General features: G+C 42.1%; 1 protein-coding gene across 1 annotated transcript in view; it reads left to right on the forward strand.

Moving 5' to 3' along the window:
• Nucleotides 1–3,262: 3,262 nt before the first annotated feature.
• fam20cb (FAM20C golgi associated secretory pathway kinase b) overlaps nt 3,263–24,712 on the forward strand; it is a 56,539-nt gene continuing 35,089 nt past the window's right edge. Inside the window, exons 1-3 of the mRNA XM_075457084.1 lie at nt 3,263–4,517; nt 4,716–4,891; nt 8,631–8,709. Coding sequence (XP_075313199.1) covers nt 4,012–4,517; nt 4,716–4,891; nt 8,631–8,709 — 761 coding nt within the window. The 5' untranslated portion in view covers nt 3,263–4,011. The remainder of the gene's footprint in view (nt 4,518–4,715; nt 4,892–8,630; nt 8,710–24,712) is intronic.

A 24,712-nucleotide genomic window follows, 5' to 3' on the forward strand; every position in this document is an offset into this window, starting at 1 on the left:
TGTCTGATGAGGCCTCCTACAACTATGGATGTTTTTACAGAAGTGCTTATTATGCCAGTTTATATGTGTATGCCTTCACACATCTGGCTCCTAAACTGAACAGCTGTGGGTGGAGATAAGGAGGGGCTGTGAGGGGAAGAGAAGAGGAGAAGGTGGGTCGAGGAGAAGGAGGAGCAGCGAGAATAGCACCAGGCTTATTGGGGCCAACAGAGGGCATTGTTATCTGTAATATCCATTCAAATGTGCCGTATCAGATGCAGTGAGTGCGGCACTGTTCATGGATGGAAATTAGTCTTGTTCCCCACTCAGACCCGGTCACACCGAGGGCAGATTCAGACAAATGAATTTACGCAGGCAATGCACATGGAACACTGATGAAACAGAGGGCTGTATGAATGGCAGAAACACAGCAGAGAGATGTGTGTGTGTGTGTGTGTGTGTGTGTGTGTGTGTGTGTGTGTGTGAGGATGCCTCACTTTTGTCCTTATAACACTAAACAACAGTCAGCATTTTATTTGCAGACAGCTTCAGGGTGACTTTCACATTTCATTTGAACACGGCTCATTTCAAGCCTTTTATAGTTTGTGTAATGCTGCCATGGTTACACCTGACACAAAAATGAATGGTAACCATCGATTTAACAGCTGAAACTAATCCCAGCTGACTAGCTGTAGACTGCTCTTACAATACAGAATACAGACACAACCTCTAATGGCGCATTGGCCTTAATTTGATACACTTCGGCCGGCAACAGGAAGTTAGTGCGAGTCATAATCCAACAGGGTTTAAAAGCACTGAGCTGTCACAACAGAATAGATTAAAGTAGTTTAAAACACTATGAATTCAACCTAAATAACTAAAACAGAATTTTAAAAAAAATCTGTGAAATTAACAAGAACAGAAAAATAATTCAATGCAAACCTATATGGGATTGTCTTGATTTAAATTGCTGACATCACATTTATTAAACTTGAACCACCTCTCACCTTAATCTCTTTGGCAGGCTTTGTACAGTAGCCGAGCTCACCCTTCACTGTCACAGTGTGGTTGGAACTCGGATTGGGCTTGCTATCATCTGTACTATCTCTCTGTGAGAGTAGAGGACATAAATCTTGTGTATGTATGACCTGAGCTTAACTCAGCTATCTGTTAGGATTCCCCGTCCTCTAGCTCCTTCTGATCTTGTCAGTGGCAAAGTCCAGGTGCTTCTAATATTGTTGCTCAATCGCTCTGTGGCCTGTTGAAAAGGCTCGGTCATAGAAAGTACGAGTGTTCTGGGGGAAAGCTGAAATTTGACACTGGAAATCCCAGAGCCGGGCTCTTTTGTCTGTGGATTTGTTGTTTTTCTTGAGTTGTGCTTTGTAGTGATAGCTTCCATTTCAGCCCTGTAATAGAGCACAATCATTCGTTTACTGTCACAAATTGCAAATTTCAAAACGGTCCACTTCCATTTGCACAGCTGGTACACTAATAGCTCATGAAGGCACGTGAAATAAGTAAAACAATGTATTGGTATAATAGTCCTGAGACAATCAAACGGACCTCCTGATTCCTCCTGAAAGGCTCAGCTGCAATTGCACAAGACAGGCCTTGTAAGGAACCACTGACCCATCGACTGCTGTGATCCATGTCTGACTGACATCAATACACATTCATCTCTGCTTGTTTCACCTCAGGCTAGTAGGCCACAGGCTACAGTGGTTGGCATGAAATCTGGACCAACAACAGGCATCACTTTGTCTTCCACCCTCACGCTATCGCTGATATCAAACACCAGAGGTAGCGATCCGATGGACCTTTTGCTTTGTTGTGAATTAGTCACTGTTAAAGAGCCCTGAAATGTCAATGTTCAGTATGTGCTGTATGAACACCCTCCATTACCCACTAATTTAGGGGAAAAGGGGGATACTTTGAAATACTGTCCTTTTATCCTTTTATAGACAATGCAGTGGAACCTGTTTGATAAATCCATTACTCGACACCTGATTCCTCATAGTGTACACGCACTTAATCTAGTCTTAGATTAGAAAAGACCACTATGCTGATGTTTTAATTTAGCCTCTGTGGCAGTTTCATTAATACATTTGAGGCTAATGTTTCGTTCCACTGACTAAATCCCTCCACAAAAGCCATTTTAAACCATCGTCAATTTTATAAATCTGTATTAGTACAACACCAACTGCCATCTCCCACCTCCCTTCTTCTTCTCTTTTCAATTACTAAGGTAATCACAGGCAGCATTATCAGCCACTCCTACACCTATAGTGAACATACTGCCATGTGAAAAGAAAGTACACTGTCCTTAGAGAAGGTTTTACGTATCAGGACATAATAAAAAGTCATCTGGTCCTTCGGAGGTCTTAAAATTAGGTAAGAAGAACAATAACACATGACTTATTACTCTGTGTCATTACTTATTTAATAAAACTAAGCCAAAATACAGAAGCAGTGTGTGGAAAAACTAATTACACTTCATGACTCAATAGGTTGTAGAACCACCTTCAGCAGCAACACCTTGAAGAAATAATTTCTCTTCTTTACAGCAGTTCTTTGAGGTTTGTACACAGCAAGGTTTTTTTTTCACAACTGCATAAAATACGAGTGGTTTTATGACACTATCTATTCTGTTTATTTACAACCTCTATGAGGCATGGATGCACCCATAATGCTCTGCCACTTAGTCGTGAAAAAGAAATATTCGTCTGCTGAGTGGAAATGGGAGTTCCACAAGACTCTCCGTGCTGTTTATTTAGCAAATGTATATTGAAATTCTGAATTCAGATTATTACTCCACGCTGCTTAAGTCACGTCTGCCTTCAGAAAGCAGCGCTGAAAGGTGCTTTGTGGTTTTCATTTCATGCAGCCTTTGAACATTATTGAAGATGCGATTGCTGCTGAGTGGCAGCAACGCAGGATGGAACTGGATCCTCAGACTGATGAGCGGTCTAATAGGCCTGTCTAATGTATCATCGATGGATTGAGTGCCAACTCGGAGGAGACATTTCAGAGGGATTCCAGCAGATGGATTTCATGGGGGGCGCTTAGTTGCTGCGTCTGAGCCAGAGTGGATATTGGCCAGTAGAAAGACGCCCTCTTCTTGCGCTGCCGGGATGTGCAAGAATGATTCATTCCGAGAGGAACACAGACAAGCAGTTATGCGCTCCACTATCCCTCTCTCTCACTCTCCTCAGCCAATCTGCGCACGGTGACGCTGCGCAAAAGGCAGGATCTAGTCTTGGCTTCATCATCATATTTAACACACCCACCCAGATTCTCACATGCTACAAGGGGTTCATTCTCTTATCCAGCTGTACTCCCTGAGGTTGGCCGGCACTGCTACCTGTGCAAATTGCTCAGTTGGCACATCTTCGGTGATTTATCAGGACCCGATGTGACAAAGTAACTCGTCCTGGATCGCTGTGGTGTGTGTTTGAACAAATACTTCCTCCTGGGGACTTTCCCTAAAAACACTGAAATGTGACGAGCTGCACTTCTCGTGTATTTTTCTCGAGCCGACGTCTTGGCTGACGCGCACGGGATCGAGCCTGGACGGCGCTGGCAGATCTCTTAACGCGCGTCAGGAGGATCGTATTCTTGTATCACAGCTGCTCCTGGGTCATACTCACTTCTCTGTTGGTCCCTGCGCCTTCAGAAATATTTGGCGGCCGAGAGGAAAGGGCCAGTGTGAGGAGGATGAAGCTTGCGCAAGTCACCCGTTGGTCTGAACCGACTCGACCTGTTTTACCTGGACTCTTGCGGAAGACTTTGCGCCCCTGAAATCTCACCTTAAAAACACTCGCGACTCACGCAGCACTCTGATGTTGAAAACACTAAGGTTGAACGCTGAATCCTTTACTCAAGACGGCAAGTGAGGATGGCTCCTACTTGTTTAATGTATATTTCATTAGATTGGCGTCCAGTCTAATAAACATCATCAGCGATGTAGTCAGCTTGTTCATCTGCGTGCTCATAATTTGCAGTAAATACTCACATCTGCTCAAAAGGGAGACCATGAAGATGATCCTCTTGCGCAAATTTCGGGTTCTGATCCTCATGGTGTTCCTCGTTGCATGCTCGATGCACATAATGATAGACTTGCTGCCCAAGCTGGAGAGGCACGGCAACAGCGGCTGCTCCTGCTCCCACACACCGAGCGAGGAGCCTCAGAGCTGGGGGAAGCAGGGCTGGCCTAACAAGCACACTCTGCGGATCCTCCAGGACTTCAGCAACGAGCCCAGCTCAAATGTGTCCTCCCACTCTCTGGAAAGGATCCCGGTCCCAGGCGACAAAACGCAGGCTCTCCGGAGGCTTGAGCATCAACGTGCCGACAGGAAGAGGCAGTTTATGCAGGACGCCACAGTGACGAAGAAGATGCCGGTTAAGGGTTCAAAGCTGTCGGCTCTCTTTGACCATCCCTTATATAAAAGATCCCTGCCGCCTCTGACGGACGAGGACACCCTGTTCAACGTAAACACGGACATCAGATTTGACCCCAAAGCAGCTGAGGATCAGGCATGGTAAAGTGTTTTGCTGTAGTGAAAGCAAACCTGAGGCAAATGTCACAGTCAGCCTCAGATTCTAGTTTCTCATGTGCAATCATCTTAATGTCATCCTTCATCTGTTGCCCTGTCTTTGTTGAGCAACACCTGTCGATCCCCCAAACCTGAAATTCCTTTCTCTCCCTCTCCTTTCTCCCTCTTCATCCTCTCATCCAGGACAGGGGAGGGCAACGTGGGTGAGTTCAGCCCGACAGGGATGCTGACGGCCGATTCCTACCCCAACTGGCTCCGCTTTCACATTGGGATTAATCGATACGAGCTGTTCTCCAGACACAACCCAGTCATCGATGCTCTCCTGAAGGACCTGCTGACCCAGAGGATCACCAGCGTCGGTGAGTCATAAAAATCGACACAGCGGGATAACTTGATGGCAACCCAGTCCGAGGTCTTCAGCGCACAGATGGAGGATCAGAAAATGCACTCTGCTCTGAGGAGCTGCACTTATTTTGGGCTGACTCAAGTCACCATTTTGGCTTGTTTTGATTTGTAACAATGATCAAAATTCAGCACATGTATAAAAATGTAAATGTAATCAGAAAAGCCCCCAAAACATTGTCAGAGTGCTCAACAGCAAACATAAGCTTTCATAAGGCTCCTATCACTGCATAACTAAATGAAAAATCAGCCTTTCTTTTTTAACTGAATTTACATTTGTTTTCCGTTTCTGCAGGTTGAGCCTTTATACTGTGAGGTGAAAGGGCTGACTGGGCTCTATCGCAAATGTTTAATCAGTTGGACTAACCAGAATTCATCACACAAAGCTGCCTAAATGATCACAAGTAGCCCAATTTGGTAACGCTGACTGTCAGTGTATCGTAATCCAAAGCTGAATGTTTCCCTCAACATTCTTCACAGGATCTGTTGGTTAAGAGTCAGAGGAGGGGCGGCTAACCAACTGACAAGTGTGCTGTGCGCTGACGCACCCTCACACGAACACACAAGTATGTGTGAAGATTGAAGTAAGCTGCATCGTGCAACTCCATCTGATCAGCCTGCACACTCCTGCCTTTACAAGGCCGGCTGGATGATAAAACATCCCAATCCTCCCTCACGCATTTCCACAAAGCGTCACAGAGGGACGCATCAAGCCCCAGAGAACACCTGGCCTCGATGCAAATCACATAGCTACCTTGCACTATAATTCAAATCAAGTGCTGTGGCTTTTTAAGCACTATAAATTTGGCTTTCTACAGAGAACCATAAAGACTTTTCTGAGAATGCAAGCACATGCAGGTGGTGACCCATGCTCGCATGGGCTGTTAAACTGAATCAATTTCTGCTTTTAAAAAAAAAGGGGAAAAAAAGGGATTGTCTTCCCTTTTGGCTGTGTCCAGCTGACACATTCCAAAAGTGCTTGTCAACTCAAGGTCGCCCGTATTGGGCTTGCTGTAGACAAGGATTCCAGATTTCAGAGGTTATCTACCTGTGACAAAACTGCAGCTGGCCTATAGCAGAGAATAAATGCTTGTCTAAGAGTAGGATTGTCTGTTTAAAATTGAATATACCTGCTTGTTTAACAGTGGAAAAATATACTTTTTTCTCTTTCTAGTCAAGGAGTTGACTTATATTCTAAGATTTTCTCCCTCTTCCTTTCTGCCTGTCAGCCTGGGTGGATAGGGAAAGGAGTTCTCAGCATCTCTTGCCAGCTAACTACATGGTGGCTCAGTAATTACAGAGTCTTAACACAGGCCTGGGGCAGAATACCAATAGAAGCCAGCAGCAGTTGTCTATTATCTAAACTTAAGGATAGGAATGCTAGGATGTATTACAGATTAAAACCTCATCTCAGCGCCCTTCGTGAGTGTAGACATGGCGTGCAAAAGCAGCAGATATGATAAATGTTGTTGTAGGTGACTGGAACAATCTGTGACTTTGACAGTGAGAGTGCACAACTCCAAGCAGAGCCTGAGGTAATAGCTTCTGCAACAACAAGTCACAATGAATATGGGTAGTTTACTGTATGTGGGCTAGAATAAAACGTTATCATCATGGCCCCTGCATGCACAAGTTCCCAACAATTACAGTTGAAGTTGCCTTTATTTAAAAGGTCTCAAACCTCTACATGAACATGCAAAACTTTGCTCAGCAGCATGTGAGGCCAGACGGACATTGATCTGTTCACGCCTTGTTTTTTTTTTCAACCTGTACACAGTTTGCTTTTTTTCCGTGTGGGTTCCCATATGTAAAAATAATTGAAAACATTGATTGAGAAGTCTGTTCCCTGTCAAAATGCCACCAAAACACAGCAGCCAATCGATCAGCACAGAGGCAACGTGCACAGTGGCTGTTTTTTTTCTTCCTGCGAAATTCAGCCTTTCGCCCCAGCACCCAGCCCAGTCCCAGGAGTGCCTTTAGACTGCATTATCATGTTGAAAAAGGGAGAAAACATGAAGGATAGAGGGATGTATAAAAAACAAAAAAAGACAGACACAGAGAAAAAAAGAGATAGGCCCTCCAGAGAAAACAGGGAGAAAGTAAACAGCAGAGGAACAGAGAGCGAGCACTGGCTGTCCTTCACCGAACCCTCACTATCATTTCTCATCAAACAAACACCGTGGCATCAGATCTCAGTCTTTTCAGAGCTCAAGCACATATAATTGCACGCCACTGCACAAATGGAGGCTTGCATATACAACAGTGTATGTCACTAATATGAGAGGAAATTGTTGTTGGATGTGCCATGATTTATTTGTTGAATTGCAGTCAAATCAGTGTTTATGAGACCGTAATACATAAACTGAAAAACCCGAATGTTGTGAAAAAAAGAAGCAGATTTCCTGTTTAACTTGTGAAAAAAATGTATGTTTGTGCTAGTATGTGTTGATTAATTAGACAATCAATTAAAGAATAACTGAACGTGGATTTGTCAATGTAAAGAGATGCCTTTCATGATAATGACAATGTTCTGTAACAGTCAGGAGTGTAGTTAACATAACAAGCTAAATATGAGTCCACGGACATAAAACCTACTCACAGCTGCTGCACAGTCAAATGTGCTGAGCTGCAAACTTGGGTGGGCAAAAATGGGAAGAGAGAATTAATTATTTTTTTCACTATTTGATTTCAGTTTTGGAGTATTCTTAAACACTGACCTCCATGAAAATCAAGGTTTTAACCGTGTTAGAATGTCCATCACAAGCAATGAATACTCTGGGTAAACATTTAGCCTTTAACCTGCAGCTTACTAATGACGGTCTCAAAATCAGACATTCATACATCCAGGGTTTCGTTCACTGGAAACCGAAAGAAACTAATTCTGTCAATATGTGCGGCTGTTGCTGACTTGTTAGAGCTTGTTCTGGGAACAAGCTTTTATTTAACGTTAGCATTTAGCAGCACACTGTAGCTGTGTGTAATGGCTCATTTCATTGATCTGATAATAATTTGTGATGTTTACTTAGACTTTGGGAGAAACCTTAAACGTAAATCTATGAAAAATAAATTCTTTATTCAGGGCCTCTTTGCTGCATTTCATACCGTTGACAACAACATAATCCTCTGCAGACTAGCAAACTGGGTGGGACTTTTGCCACAACACTTTTTGTATTTAGAAGACAGAGACTTCTTTGTGTTAATAGGTAATCACTCATGCGAGTGGACAAAAATACCATGGGGAGTTGGTTAGAATCTGGGGATTGTTCTATTCAACATCTATTTATTAAAAAACTAATGTTTCGAGAGTGATTAAGAAAAGCTGGTCCACGCACACATCTTTTATAAACTGAATCCCTGTATTTACTGGTCTGCCCATAACATTGGTCAGACAATTGCAGCTGATTCAGAACACTGCTGCTTGAGCCCTCACTAAGACCAAACAACTGAATCCCATCATACCAAGTTTGACGTCAATAAACTGGCTTCATGTCTGTAAACAGTTGGAGGCCAAAATTCCCTTCAGATCTTCTGATATGTTATGAACCTTCCAGGCATTTTAGGTCAAATGGAACAGGTTTTTTTTCTGTAATTAGAGTGGGGAAGCTTCTTTCAGATTTTATGCACCATATACTGTAATTATAACTTCTGTCAGCTTATGTAAAGTTCATTGTGGTGTTTTCTGTTTGATTCCAACAGCAATGAAGTCTGGAGGCACCCAGCTGAAGCTCATCATGACTTTTCAGAACTATGGCCAGGCACTGTTCAAACCCATGAAGTAAGTTGTTCTGCTTTTCAGCACAAATGCATTTTGTGTGTAGTGTGCTGAAATACAGTTCTCGCGAACCCTACTTTTACTCCATTTAAATACACATCTCTCCCCTGCTCTACCATGCAGGAAGTTCAGTGTCAAGTCCATTCTCTTTAAGAAAAGCCATTCTTGAGTGCCATGTCAGCGTAAAACACCAACTAAGCAGCTTTCTACCTTGACCGACTTCCTTTTTTTTTTTTGCATCTCACCACCCACTCATTCTCTTCACAACATCAATCTCATTTCCTCCTTCGCTTCTCTGGCAATATCAAATTGCTTTCATTTCAGCACAACCTTGATATTTGATTGAAGGCCGACATCATTCCGCTGTGTCATAGCCAAATGTTAAATCGGCATTTCACCCCATGGGGCTTTCAGGTGACACATCGTATTCTTTTGTGGCTATGTTAGAGGTCCTTTTCCCTCAGGCGTCACTGGTTTTGTCATTTTATTACTGATTTATCAGAGAAGTTTTGTTCTTTGATAATGTCACACAATCTTGTCAGCTATGACGTCTTTTTCTGATGCTGATATGTTTAGCAATTTTATTGAATGTTAGCTGCTTGTCTGTAACACAGTCATTAACTTTAAGCTTGGCTTACAGCACAGCTCTAGGAATGGCAATGATGGCTGGATATCTCTTTTGGTGTAGGATTAGAGTTAGAGGATGAGGAGAATGAGCTGGAGGATGTTAAGGATACAGATATCTATGGGACCCAGAGGTTGAATACTAATGACATAAGTGATCCATGGACTTATCATACAGTGCCAACAGCATGTCAAAATGTTCATTTATTCATTGAAATATCTTAACACATTCTAAATGACTTAGAACATTCACAGTGCCCATAGGAGAAATCCCAATGATTTGGTTGATTACATGACTTTCCCGCCAGTGGACATTCATAGTTAAGTATTGGATGGATTGCTATGAATTTTCCACAGATATTCATGTCCCTTTAAAGATGAATTTCCTTCACTTTAGTACTTTTAGTTCCTTTTTTAGATAGATCCCATTACGCTGGTATCAGCATGTTAATGCTTAAATAACTGAACAAAACTTCTTTGTGTTATCAATTTAAGTTCTGAGTTTCAAGTATTAATATAATTAATATAATAATATAATGTAACAGCCACAATGGTTTGTGGACTGCCATCAAGCTGGGATTTTGGCCATTGCGATCGTGTTTTTTTGGACCAAGAAGTGACTATATTTAGCAAGAAGAGCAAAGTTTTTTGCTAATGGTAGCCCTTACTAATTAATGTGTTTAGCAAAGCCGATAATTCTCAATTATTTATGTCAATTGGCAGGGCTCTCAAGCTTTGACTTCAACTTGGCACGAGAGTTTTACACTGTACCTTCATGGCCATGTTTTTGGTGCAGAAAGACACTTATACAATCTTCCAAAAAAGCTGACAATACACTGTGCATTGATCGATTGCTAATTGGTTGAAAATTAGCTCAAGCTAGCTAGATCTGTCAGATGTTGATTGATTACATAACAAACAGGACCAAGTGCAAAACATGATAAATGGCAAAGAAGCTCAGGTTAAAAGTACATCAGACGGGGAGGTCGGTGGCGTAGTGGGTTAAGCAGCCGCCCCATGTACAGAGGCTTAGTCCTCGATGCAGCTGGCCCCGATTCGACTCCCGCACCGAGCGGCCCTTTGCTGTGTGTCTTCCCCATTTCTCTGCCCCCTGCTTCCTGTCTCTCTCACACTGTCCTATCATTAAAGGCATAAAAAGCCCAAAAAAAAAAGTACATCAGACAATCTTTATTATCTTAACACTTATTTTCGCACCATCACAAAGTAGATCTTTGTTCACTTTGACTTCTGTCTTTTCCACAGCAGAGTAAATCTAAAGGACCAACAACAGCACTAACATAACTAAGAGCTAAGAGAGAGGCAGAGTTACTAAGAGTAGAGGCAGGGTGAGATTTTTGTCACTAGTTGCTGTTTGCAAAAAAAGTTCCTGAAGGGCTCTGAAAAAAAAAACGAAAGTGTGGCGTGAGACCACGTGAAATGTGTGAATTTTGAGACGCTCACGCTCAGTGCGTGAGATCGGAGAGCCCTGTTATCTGAGATAATTGTCTCCCCTTCTCTGGTTGAAATGCAAAAAAAAAACATACACGACAAAGAATTTGCTAGAAAATGAAAGAGTAGAAATCAGGGTAGAAAAAAAATAAACTATGATGGAAAAAGCTTCTCACTCAGGTAGTCAACTGGCCTCATATTTTGGTCACATGATGTTGCTGAACCCCTACAGTTTTTTACAGTAGGTCATACACATAATGGGTGCCACACTTCATCTGCAAATCCAGTTTGTTGCCAGCTGAAATATTAACCAGTGTAGTATTTTTCCCGTGGGAGGCTTTTACCTAGCCTGGGTGCCAGCCGAACTTAGCCCCGCCCATAAAAGTTTTGGTCGGGAAGTTCGGTCTGGCTCTGCTCAGTTGGGAAATCATTATGCCCGACCAAGAATTGGTCGGACCAATCAGATTGCCAGGGCGGGCTTTATACGATGATGGACAGATGATCAACAGGGACATTATCGACTACGTCACTAAAGAGCTGAACACGGCTGCCGCTGGAGAGCTAGGGCGTGTAGATTCTGCCATCGAGTCTGTTCTACAGGATCTCCACATTGCATTCATTTTGAAAGACGAACAGAGGAACGCGATAAAGGCTTTTATCGATAGAAAAGATGTTTTTGCCGTCGTTCCTACAACAAGTGTGTGTCGCTTAAGCTACGTCACATACTACGTTGCTCTGATTGGTTATAGGTCTATCCAATTGAGCGAAGAGGCATTTTTTCTCCTGGTTCGGTTGAAACACGCCCCATACTCAAATCTCTATTGAGCGGTATCAGACTCACATTCTGACTAGAATCGTGAGTATGACGTAGTCAGGCTAGCTTTTACCTATTTGTCTGGTTAAATCCAGGTGGTGACTTTTTTTTTGGCCAGGCCGTCTATTTGGTCATTATTTTTTCCTTGGCTATCATCTACAGTGGTGGAAGAAATAATTCAGGGAGCTTTAGGATTCAACTCCAAAGCCCAAATTCCTTGCCTCATCTCCTCCTAATCCTGCTCCAGTTGAGAACCAGTGAATGACAGCACAACATATCATTAATGTCACACACAGAAAAGAGGAGAACAGTGACAGTGAAAGAACACCCTAGGATTACCTCCACACTCCCTGTAATACACCTTGGCTTAAGGATATTAGTCTACCCGCTGGTAAAATTGCTCCACTGCTGCATTCTGTGAACTACTTGATTAATTCACATTTCTTTTGTCCGTGCTGTCATATTTAGACAATAACGCAACTCAAGAGAAGTGTTCTTTGCTCCTAATCCCACCTTGATTGGTGGATTTAAATGTCACCCGTCCTTTGCTATGGTGATTGTAATTTAATTGTGGGTTAATGGTTCTTTACACAGGCTGTTTTCTATCCCCTGCAAGTCAGCATGTAGAGTGGGGTTAAGCCTGTGGATGATAGGTAGGAGGGAGGGCGGAGAAGCTGTTCAGAGACTTAGTAATTACTGTTTCAATCATACCACACTAAGTCAGGCCAGACGCAACAAGCCTGAAATCATCCTGACAGGCCGGGAAGAGCTGAGATGAGAATGAGGTGAGAGGAGGGAAGGGGTGGGAGAGAGGAGAGGAAAGGGGGGAGGATTGCGAAAGGCAGGGGTTAAGGAAGAGAGACAGATGAGGAGACGTGGGCAGATAGTGTTGTAAATGCAAGCACAGAATCCAGATTATCACTGCCTCAGATGTTGAACCAAGGCCGAAATGTGAGATGACATTTTCCAAGAAAAGCACGGGGCTGCGGTTTCGTTTTGGTGTTTTGGTTGTCAGAGCTGCCATGGTGTTTGATAATCCTGAAAAAAATTGGCAAGAGCTAGAATCCAATTGACTTAAAGAAGAAGGACAACCCTCGCTGACATATGTGAGCGTGCTTGTATCTGCGTCTGTGAGCTCATTTTGACAGCAGTTAAGGTCTCGACAGATTTGGATTTGTGCGTTTTCAGTACATACATCTTTTTCCTTGCAAGACCCACACATACCAACATTCACTCAAACCCACATCCACTTAACACCCAACATGATCTCCTTGTTCCCAAATCTGCTGGTGTGTTTCCACATAGTGCATCAAAGAGACAGAGGCTTTCAGATCAAAGACTTCTCTGCCTGTACACTTCTGTTCAGCTCCTCTCGAGTCTAATGCAAATGTGCGCCAGGCAATCAGGCTGCGAAGACGGGCAGGCATGCATGCCGTGTCTCTGTAACGATCAACCCTCCAACCATCCACAGCCATGCAAACCTGCGCTCTCGCTGCCCCTCTCAGTTAGATTATCGGCTCCTCTGTCTTTTTCTCATTCTTGGTATTCTCCATCATTCCTCTTTTACAGGCTTTCAGTATTGATCCTTTGATCATTCTTTTCTTTTTTTTTATTCCCTAAGAGAGAAAGAAAACGATCAGATGCTATAGCCAGTACTTCTGCTTTGTGGTGGCAGAGTTATTCTCTCTTTTGGGCAAGCAAAATGCACCTTGGTATGATTTCACTGCAAATGTGACAGAGTTTTTACTGAAATCCACAAAATGGCCTACAGTGCCTGCCCACTGTGATGTAACAGAGAAGAATCACATCAGTTTGGTCCATTATTCCAGACATGAAATGAATCCAGTCTTAGACACTGAGGCAGTCTAACTTATTTAATCCCATAGGCTTGATCTGAAGTATATGTAAAGACTGCAGACTTACCTTGTAGGATTTGAGAGGCTTTATGGGATGGAAATGAAAATCCCAGCTGATGCCCTGCCCTATGTTGCTTCACAGATGAAAATATATTTTCACAACGGCTGCATTATAACCTGAATTGATGACTAAGCTCAGTTATTATTATCATCACCATCCTCTGCGCCCTGTTGTACGTGTGGTCAGGAATGAAATAACCCTGAATTACAGCATTACCATAATGTCTGCCTTTGTCTCTATGCGTAAACATTTTATGCCTTGAATTTTGAGCCAATAAGCCTTTAGAATAAAAAGTGCAGAGACAGAGAACGCTAAATGCCCAAAGTGTAAGGGTTTAGCACCACTAGAACTAAAGCTAAAAAGTCTTAGATGTACAAATATTTCACATTGTGTTTCATTGACCTTGAACTGGGAATGCCGTCACACCTGAAGTGACTGTGCAACACAACTTAAAATGAGTGTGTAGTGAATTCTAACCAGGCATGTCCGCAACACCAGCTAATAAGAAACACGTGACTGTATTTTGCTAAGATAAATGACGACAACAATATGTTCACACACAGAAGTTGGATAGATTTGTGTATGAAACTAATTCATTGACAAATAGACACGTGTACGTACACACTGTAAATCAATGTAGCCTTTGCCACTGTGCACAAGACAGTGACTAGTGACAGTGATTAGATACTGGGGTTGGAGTTATTGCGGTTCCTCCAATATTCCAGAGGGGTTAAGTCCCCCAGGGTGCATTCCATTTAAATTCCATTTGAATGGAACGCACCGTTGCTTTTCTGGAGAGGCTATAATGCTGATGGCTGAAACAAATATGTGCAGAAGGAATTATTCAATTTTTTGCTATTTATCCCTCTAGTCTGAAATCATACCTTCATTTGCGGGTTCTTTAAACAAATAGGCAAACAAAAATACAGACCGCGACTTTAAGAACTTTGGAAATTCAAATCTGATACAAGAAGAAAGGTGGCCCTAATTTTATTGTTCACAACAAAAGTTACAGCAGAGAGCTGTCCATCAACACTAAATATGTTAAGGAACTTCATGCACTCTCTGCTTCTTTCCCTTTAAAATCAGAAGGAAGCGTAGCTCCTCTTTTCATGGAAAAAAAATTGCTAATCTTCTTCTGTGACAGTGGTCATCTCTTTCCTTCAGTCCTTGTAAATATGTTGGACCAGTGTGGACATGATCCCCACCAGTCGCACGGTTGTCTGTAAAATAAAGCTAACTTTACAGTCCCCACTGGGAAATTAGTCTAAGGCGGCGTATTGCAGTTCATTGCTCAGTATAAAAGCCTACAAACACCATCATAAAAACACGAAGACCTATTAGATTATGAATAACAAAAAGACTTACATGAAAACCTAAAAGAAACATAAAAATATGCAGAGACACTAGACTACACATAAAAAACATAAAAGAAATCTCATAAAAGCACGGAGGGACTAGACTCAGGGAAACTAAGGTTCTGCTTAAGTGCGTATGTTTTACACATTACTGTATAATGCTCTAATCTTTAGCACTGGAGTTCAGCAGCTTAATGGAGCTGGAAACAAACCATATATGTGGGAAATAGGTTGTTTTGCTCTTGCTGTTTTGCCCACATGTTCTTCCTGGTGGCAGCAGGTCATATTCAGACGTTAGCAGATGTTGTGTCCCCAATTGTTTTTGTTGCGTCTTTTACAACTTTCCACTAACAGTCTCTGTATGGTTCATATTGTAATCACTAGTTACCTAACTATGCTGCACTTTTTACATGAAATGATCCTTTTATGGTTACTCTCTGCAGACAACCTCAGTGGTCTTAGAAAGTGAATGTCTCTGCTGCCAGTGTGTGTTATATAGTAATGGTTGTGGACAGCTAAGTAAGTACACGAGGACATCTGAGCCATTATTCGGTTTTTGATAACAGCTGGTTCATGGTCAATCTTTTGCAGAGGGTCAAAGACCATTTCCTGTGACATTTAGTATGAGATGGTTTCTGTCACACCACTTGATGAAGGTGTTTCTCAGAGTGGCACACAGACGGGTCTATTTCTGTGTGGAGAAGGCTCGGATTCACAGCATCAAGGGTCAGCAATTACATTTGTTCTAGTCAGAAACTGAAAATGACTACAGTTTGAAGCTGGAATGGTAGCCTCTGGCAGCCAAAACAACAACAACAACAACAACAAAAACTCCTATAGGGAGGACCAGTCCATAACAAAACACTAAATGCCTTTTAAGCCTTTTAACTCTCCATGTGCCCTCTACAATAAAAACATATGCAGGGTATACCATAAGGACCACAGGGGACCTTTGTAACAAGTACCTGTGTGTCATGTGTATAGAAATAAACATGTGCTTTATGGTGTGTTTGGGTCCCAGCTGTAGGGTTGTTATTTATGGTGCCTCGAAGCTGAGTGGCAGCATTTTAAAAACAAACCTCTTCTCTCTCTGTCTCTGTCTCCTGTTTTTCACTCTTTCTGCCATTACGACTTTGTGCTGGTTTGAACTGCAGAGGCATGATTGTAATATTTACAGAAGTATCAGTTTGAGAGCACACAAAAGCAATTTGATGATGAGCGCAAATGCTTGAAGAAGGGAGGCGTGGGAAGGACTGGTGATTGATATAATGATGGTCTTCCGCTGCTCCTTGCTTCAGCTTAATTGTATCGCTTGTCAGTCAGTCAGACCGTTTGCTCAGTGACACTCAGTGAAATCAATTTTAGCGTTCCTAGAAGCGATATCTGCTTTGTCCGCTGCCCCTCCTCACTGCACGATCCATATCTCTGCTGAGTCGGTCTGTGAGTCATTTTTGACTGACATGTTGGGCAGACATGAGACGAGAGCCACAAAATGTCACCTCGTTTGTGTCTATAACATATTGACAGTGGCACACACCACAGCCTGGGGGAAATGTCTGTGTTAAATGTGAAATATTAGTGGGAGATTGGCCGCATGTGAGAGCTGATGTAAGATCACCCAGCTGCATCTATCGTGGGAGGTGACAAGAACAAGACTGAAAGAGCTTTGTCTGAAGAAGGTGTGGACACGTCTGAAATAAAATCTCTTATTATTCTCAGCTGAAGGTGCCCAAATTTATCATCTGAGGAATCTGAGGAAAAAATAGCAGGACAGTTCAGCATCTTGTGTATCTGGATTATTAAAACAAAACAGGGCTCCGAACCGGTTCAAGGAACGAAAACGAAAATCGAAAACGAACGGAATTTTATGAGGAACGGAAACGGAAACGAAAACGAAATGGTCTTCAACTGTTCCGGAACAGAAACGTTATTCTGAAATCCACAAAACCGGTTAATAACGTTTTTTTTCGTTCTCTATATATTTTATAAAATTTCACAAAAGCGTAGCCTTTGTCAGGGGAAAAAAAAGACTACTTCCGGTTGTGCGTTCACTTCGCTGCCCGCTAGGCTCAATGCAGGCAGCTGTCACGAATCACTTCCTTATCCACTACTTAGTCTAGTTATCCACTAGTTATCCACTAGTTAAAGTTATGGTTCGGAGTAGATTCACCCTAGGGTCATTTGAACCGTGACATCCAGCCAAGTAGCCCACCCCGAAGTTTTTCCGATATTGGCCGAACATCAGCCGAGTTACTGAGTTATCCCGAATAGCTTAGTACAAGCGCTAACGGACCCTGGCAGTATCTCCAAAATTACCACACTAAAATCACATGCCATGACACCAAACTTCTACAGTAGTACAAATATGGTCTGTACTCACAAAACGATGCATTTGGAAGTTTGTACATAGTCCAGGAGTTTATTATTATCACCAACACAAGCCTGATAGCTTCTCTGCTGCGAAAGCTGCGTCGACGTCACTTCCTTGATCTGGGAGCTTCAAAGTAAGATGAGGGTTGATCTACTACTGTAGACAACAAAGCAAGGCTGCTCAATTTCTCCATTGATAAAATAAATTCACAACTCTACAACATAAAAATTCATAAAAATTCATGTAGAATATAGCATATACTTTGTTGTCTACAGTTAGTAAATCAACCCTCATCTTACATTGAAGCTCCCAGATCAAGGAAGTGACGTCGACGCAGCTTTAGCCCATCTGAATGTTTTTGGATGCTGCCGGTGATTTATTATTTTTGGGCATAGAGCTACGGTGTAAATCAAGGCCAAATACTAATGAGTACGTCTATTCTAAGGTAAAGTCCACACACGTAGACTTGATAGGCCCGCCAAACACTGCCGGAACGATAAGAACGAACGACATTTTACGTTCCGAACCGGTTCAGGAACGATATGTTGGTGGCGGAACGCAAGAACGAAAACGTTAAACATGCTTGAACCGTTCGGAACGGAACGATTGAAAAGTAATTTCGTTTTCAAGCCCTGAAACAAAATGTAACACCTCTGAGAAATAGGCTCGGTTTTTACACCCCTTTTAAAAGATGTATTTCGTTGTTTTTGCTTTTTCTCTGTAAATGTGTGCATTTGATCTCGTTGACTGTGCGACACTATATTCACAAGGTCTCCTGTGCCTCTGCTTTGACTTTGAGTGAGGAAATAAAGGGATGAACCGCCTCAGGACAAGTCAATGAGAGCACACAAAGATGAGTGCGGCTCTGTTTGGAAATAAAGGAAATTCAGAGCAGCACAGTGGCAACACTAGAGCTGGGGATATAAAGCACCACATTAACCCCCAAACTGCTGGCCCACTTATCTGGGAGTGGTGTAAAAGAGACTTTGGTGCATGCAATGAACCATGACATAAAGCATTTAAACACTACCATAAAAATTGGACATATACCGTCCATAATTGAACCGAAATCTGTATGTTTCCAGCATACAGAAGGTAGCAAATCAATAAAAGCCCCTGTGAATGTATTTCCATGCTTTTGATTTAGGTAAAGGTTATTTCCTATAAAAACTTTGATTATATGAGATTACAACTCTCCTTTAGGCTCAAATTTACACTTATCTGAAGACAATGCAAAATAATTGCCACACATTGAAGAAATTACCTTCCAAATTTTTGCATTTCAGTGATTTTTAGAACAAAAGCCAACCCAGCCTGTGAATGCAACACATTCACATGGCAAATAACAGAAAATCATGATAACTTGTAAATACATTGCTTGACGACACAAAATATCTGACTTCTATTGATTTGTGTTGCACATTCAGTTCTGTTTGATCACTGAATAATTCCTCTAAAATTATATCCACTGCGAGATTGTGTGATTTAGCAGCACATAAGGCTTTTAACTGCTCTTTGTCTAATGTTTTCCTAATGTTGTATTTGTTTGACCGGGGTATCATTGTTCACTCTGCAGCTTTGGCTGAAGCAGAAATGAAAGTGTGTGTGGAGGAACAGCAAATATGTGTACAAGTGCTCACTTTGGAGACATACTCACAGCAGCAAATTAAGTACAACACAGAGACCCACCAGTGTGAATATGTGCCGAGCATTCCCTGAGTGCAGTGGACGGATACATATGATCAAATGGAGCCTTCGGGCTAAGAAATCTGACCCCCTTACTGCCTTCCCCGCAGAGACGGTGACACAACGATGGCAATAGTTTTACCAGGATCCCGCAGAGCACAGCTTCAATGCATTTTTCTCTGTATGTGACAGCTTGTCTGTTATCACATGTGGAGAGATGGAGAAAATCCGAGAGAGCTAGAATGTTAAAATCCTCCAATGATACCTGACACTGCGAACCCAGTTTACTCACCTGTATTCGTCCCTGATAAATGGATACATTTTTTCGTGTAACAGAAAATCATGCTGAAAATTGTTTTGAAAAAGATAAACACACTCTCTGAGATAAGGTACACAAAGCTAACATTTTTCCAAGCTTGTGTATTTCAAAACGCTATGTAAAATATTTAACCGGCTCTCTTGTTTTCTCTTGAATTTTGCTTGGTAGCGCTACAGGGCATTGATGCGCGCTGTGTAATACTTAATACTGTTTGGCTTTTCTTCTATTCTTACTCAAACAGTAGAACCCCCAAAAACTGGGTTATGGAGTTTTCTTAAATAGTGTTGTTTTGTTTTTTTCCTGACATGCAAATATAAATGTTATGTTTTCAAGCGCATATCAGTCAAAAAGTTACTTTCTTAGAAGGTGGCTCATGAGGACCACAAAATGAACAAATGACAATTCAAATGTCGTATTTTTCCATTTCAACGATACCTGTTGACCAAGCAGATGCAACAGCTGAATACCCAGTAATTAAAACTGAAACCAGTCTGATATTCATCTCTTAAAATGAGGCAGACGCTGTCATAGCGTAATGGACAGTAAGCACTGCAGACTTATGGTTTGCTGCACAATAGAAAATCATGCCATGAGCATCCAGTAGCAGAAGCTTATGCAACTAATCTATGGTCTAGTGGGGATGGAGGAAGCTGTCCATATCCCACTGTAATAATCTGTTAATGTACTGCTGGCATTCTGCCATCTACAGTAATCAGCCATCATGATTTATGTAGTGCGTAGATATTAGTAAGCCAGTGATGTTTTCTTCTGTAATATATTCTAGCGTGGGGTGCCACTTTTAATTAGTGTGGCTGATTAACATAATCGTTAAGTTTGACATGTCTGGTAGACGTCAGCTTTCACTTTTTTTCCCTCGCTTCATGCACTTTCTGAAAGCTGAACGTCAGTGTTCATTCCTCCGCACAACTTTGTCGGTCTTTCGCTGCAACTGAAATCACAGCGTGTGTCTCTTAAGTGTGCGCACATGTGTGTGAGTGTCAAAACATTGCTGCCACCTCTGATTATTTTGGACAAGCAGTGTCCTAGCTGTCACTGTAGTCATACTTTAGTTGCCCGGGAGATGAGGAGGAGGAGGAGGAGGAGGAGGAGAGAGTGGTCATATTTCTTTGTGTTATTGTGTTGATGTGTGTGTGTGTGTGTGTGTTTGTTCTCATATGTGTGTCTGCACCTACCACGTGGGCATCACTCTGCAGTGATACAGTTGCGGCAAATTCCACACAGCTCTTGTTAATGCCTTGCAGGAGCAGCAATGTCTTGACGATAAGATCAGTCAACCGCCCCCTTCAGGTAAATGTTATCAGCTCAAATGTTGTGCCGAAGGAACGATAACGCAGAGTTGCAGCCAGCAGAAATGACAAGCAAGCATCCAATCTGCATATCAAAGCGTCGGCCAAATTCCTCTGCCATCTGTGTGCCCGCACATATGTGTGAGTATGTTCACACAAAAAACACGTCTGCAATTTGATGTGTTGCCAACTCTCTGCCGTCCCAGACGCTAGCTCATCCTCGACAAACTCATTGTTTCTTAGAACTCATAAGGTGAAGCTTAATTGCCCACCCATAAAGATTTCAGAAAACCTGATCCGGCTCTATGCTTCGGTTGGAATGCAGGCTTCGATACCGTCTGTCATCTTGTCATTTTGCTTTGAAGGGGCTGCCTCTGCTCTGTGTCTGTCTGGACACAGTACACCTCAACAGCTGATGCGACAAAAGCAGCAGACACTGATTCATCCGGCCCGAGCCCGGCCCGCAGTGGTATCCTCACTGTGGACGAGGTGCCAGAATCAGAGGTGCAGAGGGCGTTTCCTGACTGGAAATGAGCCTTTAATGTCTTCCCAGAGTCTCCAAACAAAGGGGGAGAGTGACAGTGTCATGTCCTTAGCATTCTGGACACCAGCACATTTACATACTCAGACTGCAAAGAGGCTAAAAGGGAAGCTTTAGAAGAACTGGGGGCACACACAATAAACTTTTTAGTGCCAGCACATGCTAACTGTATTACCTTTTATAAGTGGTTCTTTCACTCTCACGATACCAGATATAATCCAGTAGACAAAGTCTTACTGACTCACAACACATTCGTTTACTGGACAGAGTTTTGGAAAACTGTCATCTTGTGAAGTTAATACTTCTGGCTGCAGGGTGAATCTGAATAAATCTAACTTCAGTTCCTTTAACTCGAGCCAAGTATCATGTTCTCGTTTACTCTCTGTGCTGTATCTAACAGTTTAGGAGCATGTGAAGAAATCTGTGAGTCAAACCATCAGTCTTGACTGCAGTTTGTTTTGCTTGGCTGCCAGTAATCACATGTCTACACCCATTTGTGTGTGCGTTTCAAAAACTCGCAATTTTGGGTTGATTTCAGCTGTTGGCCTCGATACCTTGATCCTAAGAAACAGCTCCACATTTCTCTATTCGTGAAGCATATTCACCTGTCTCTGTGCTCTCGTTTGTGCTCAAACTGACCTGTTTATGTTGCCAGAGTTTGACGTGAAGTGTGGTGATGATGATGCACGAAGGTCAACAACACTGTAAAAAAATCCCAGCAACAAATCCAAAAACACAACAGCACTTCAGACAGCACTTTTGTGTCATTTTTGTGGTCTTTTTGGTTATCTTGTTTGATTTGTCTTTGGTCGACACGTTTTCCCTAGTGCCGCTGTGTTTTGCATCTCAGAGCCACCATAGTTTAACGTAAAAGTGTTATTAGATGCATTAATAACAAAGGGTAATGCACTTTAACTAAGGATTTAAACTTGACATATTCTGAATGTCAAAGAAAACTCCCCATATCGGTTTTCTTGTCACAGTAAGCAACATTTTTCAGTGTTCTGGAGCCTCAGTCTGGCTTGTAACAGAGCTTTAGGTTTCTCCTGTGATCTCCCTTTTTTCTCTTTGACTTTTCCTTCACTAGACATTAAAACTCCCTGTCTCTTCACATTGTCCTGGCGGTAGAAACTGATCTCTTTTATAAGCTGTAGTTAGTGTCAGGGAAAACACCTTAGGGGGATCATTAGACTGTAATGAAGCAGGAGGTAAAATACCATGTTCACCCGTCACTCTCCAACATTCCTGACTGCCAGATTTAATTACAGCACTGCATTTATCTCATTTCTGCAACCTACCCTCTGTTGCAGTAGATGTAAACTTGGGGATAAGGGGAATCTTTCTCTCACCATTTATGAAAAGTTGACCTCTGAGGAAAGAGTTCAGCAACATGGCATTAGGAGAACATGTTGTCATACCTAATTAGCAAAAGGCAGAGAGGTGACTAAGGTCAAACTGGGTAAGAGGTCGTGTGAACCACATCTGTCAGCGCCCTGCCTATAGTACAGATGCAGATTAAACATCTGTTCCACACTGCTGCATGTACAGTATGAGCCTGATTAAAGCAGAAAGTTGCACTCCTACAAATCATTCTCTGCAAACACCCCCCACCCCCCCACCCACTCTCCACATCAAGCCATACCACTGATGTCTTCTTTGAAGAAAAAGAAGGAGTCAAAACAAGTGAGGCAACCATCTTGTGATCGGAAGATTAAGAAACCCCACATCACACCCAGGTCTCAACATGAGTTGCTCGCACATGAAATAGGATGAAAAAAGATGTCTCTGTTCACTTAAATAGCACTGCTTGCCTCAGAAACAAACATAATTTCAAAGTCATGACAGCGTGTAATTTGTTTCACTTGGGATGTGCTGACAAAGTGGCACAATAACATTCCCATATGGGTTTGCATATTTTTTATTGCCACATGTTATTTTTAACTTGGCCAAACACTTCAGTTTCATCAGTCTATAGATCCTTTATTGCCACATTGGCACACCCTGTTGAAACATGCAAGCGTTAGATATTATAGCTCAATTAAACACAAATGAAAATACAAAACCTAACATAACATGGCCTGTGCACATTCCTTGTCAAAGAAAGCCCTGTCTACTTGTGGTCGTTAATGTGAGCGCCTGGGGCAACACACCGACAAATCGTCTTATAACTAACATGCAAGCAGGACGTTAGCCTACATATTGCAGACATGGAGAACTATTAGCTTTCAATTAGAGAAAAACATTTTTGGTCATCTATAGTCTTGATTTTTGACAACTTTACATTTGTGAATTAGTCTGGAACTTTCATGTTTGTTTTTCCATGAGGTGTTGTTTTGAGATGCAGACTAAGTTGCCTCAGGACAAACAGTCATAGCAACTATACCTATCGCTGAGCAGTGTACTGTATTAAACAAGGCTCAAATTAGATTACCTCTTGTGTAAAGCCTAGCCTGAGTCAAACAAGAGCTCTAAGATCACCCCTCTGCTCAAGCAAGGCTACCCAATTAAAGTCAGATATTCAGTCACTCTAGAAAACATGTAATAGGTAAATTTGTCCATATCTCCTAAAGGTACCACCTGTGTTTTTAAATTGTGAGATGGTAACATATCATATGTTGTTGTTTTCTGTCATGACATGACAGGAACTGTGACCTATGCGTTGTACAGCATGTAAGCCCTCACCACATTTAGTGGCATCTTAATCTAACAATGTATACTTTGCTACGGGTCCACTTATGCTTGCACGGAGACATCTATCTTCATCAGCCGCTCCAGAGTGAGGGATTTTTGATGTTCTATCAATGCAGACAGACTTTTGAGCGGTCCTCCAAAAGCTAAGAATGCCCCATTGGAAATGAATGATTGCCAAAAAGCACAAGTATAAAAGCAAAACAGCTAATCTGAACAATCTTAATGTATAATTGCTTAGTTTTACTCCATCACAAAGCAGTACACTTTGATTTCTGTCTTTTCCAATTAAGGGGAAAGCTAAAGGACCAACAACTGTCACACCGTGGTGAGGTTAAGTTGGGTTTTTGTCTTGTCTCGTCATTTCCTGTTTTATTTTGAAAGACTAACTTCCCTCTCGTTCCAGGTCACTTGCTCTTCCTCTCGTGTTCCAGTCTGATTGTCGTATGAGTGATTCCACCTGTTTCCCATTACCCCCGTGTGCTTAAGAGTCTGCGTCTCCCCCTGTCTTGTGCCAGTGTGTTGTATCTGTCCCCGTATAGTGCATCATCCTCGCGTACCTTCCAAACCTGTTTCCTTAGCCTGTTTCCGAGTTCCTGGTTCCCAGTGGTAATTATCCTCGTGAGAGTGATTTTCTTTTTCCTAGAATAAGTTTTATATTATAGATCCTGTAAGAAATACATAGTTAAGTTTGCTTATAGTCTTTTTGTTTTCCCTCCTGGGTGGAGTGGTCCTTTTGTTTGGTAAATACGTTCATAGTTTATTTCCTCCAATTTTTAGGAGAGGTTTTTCTTTTCCTCCTTAGTAGGAGAGACTTATAGTTAATTATAAAAGTTTCATAGTCTTTTGTTTTTCCTCCACTAGTGGAGTGATTTTGCGTTTGATCATTTTTATATAATCTTAGAATAATATTTCATAGCCTTCCTTAGCTT

Source organism: Odontesthes bonariensis, chromosome 23, assembly GCF_027942865.1.
Source record: "Odontesthes bonariensis isolate fOdoBon6 chromosome 23, fOdoBon6.hap1, whole genome shotgun sequence".
Lineage (NCBI taxonomy): Eukaryota > Metazoa > Chordata > Actinopteri > Atheriniformes > Atherinopsidae > Odontesthes > Odontesthes bonariensis.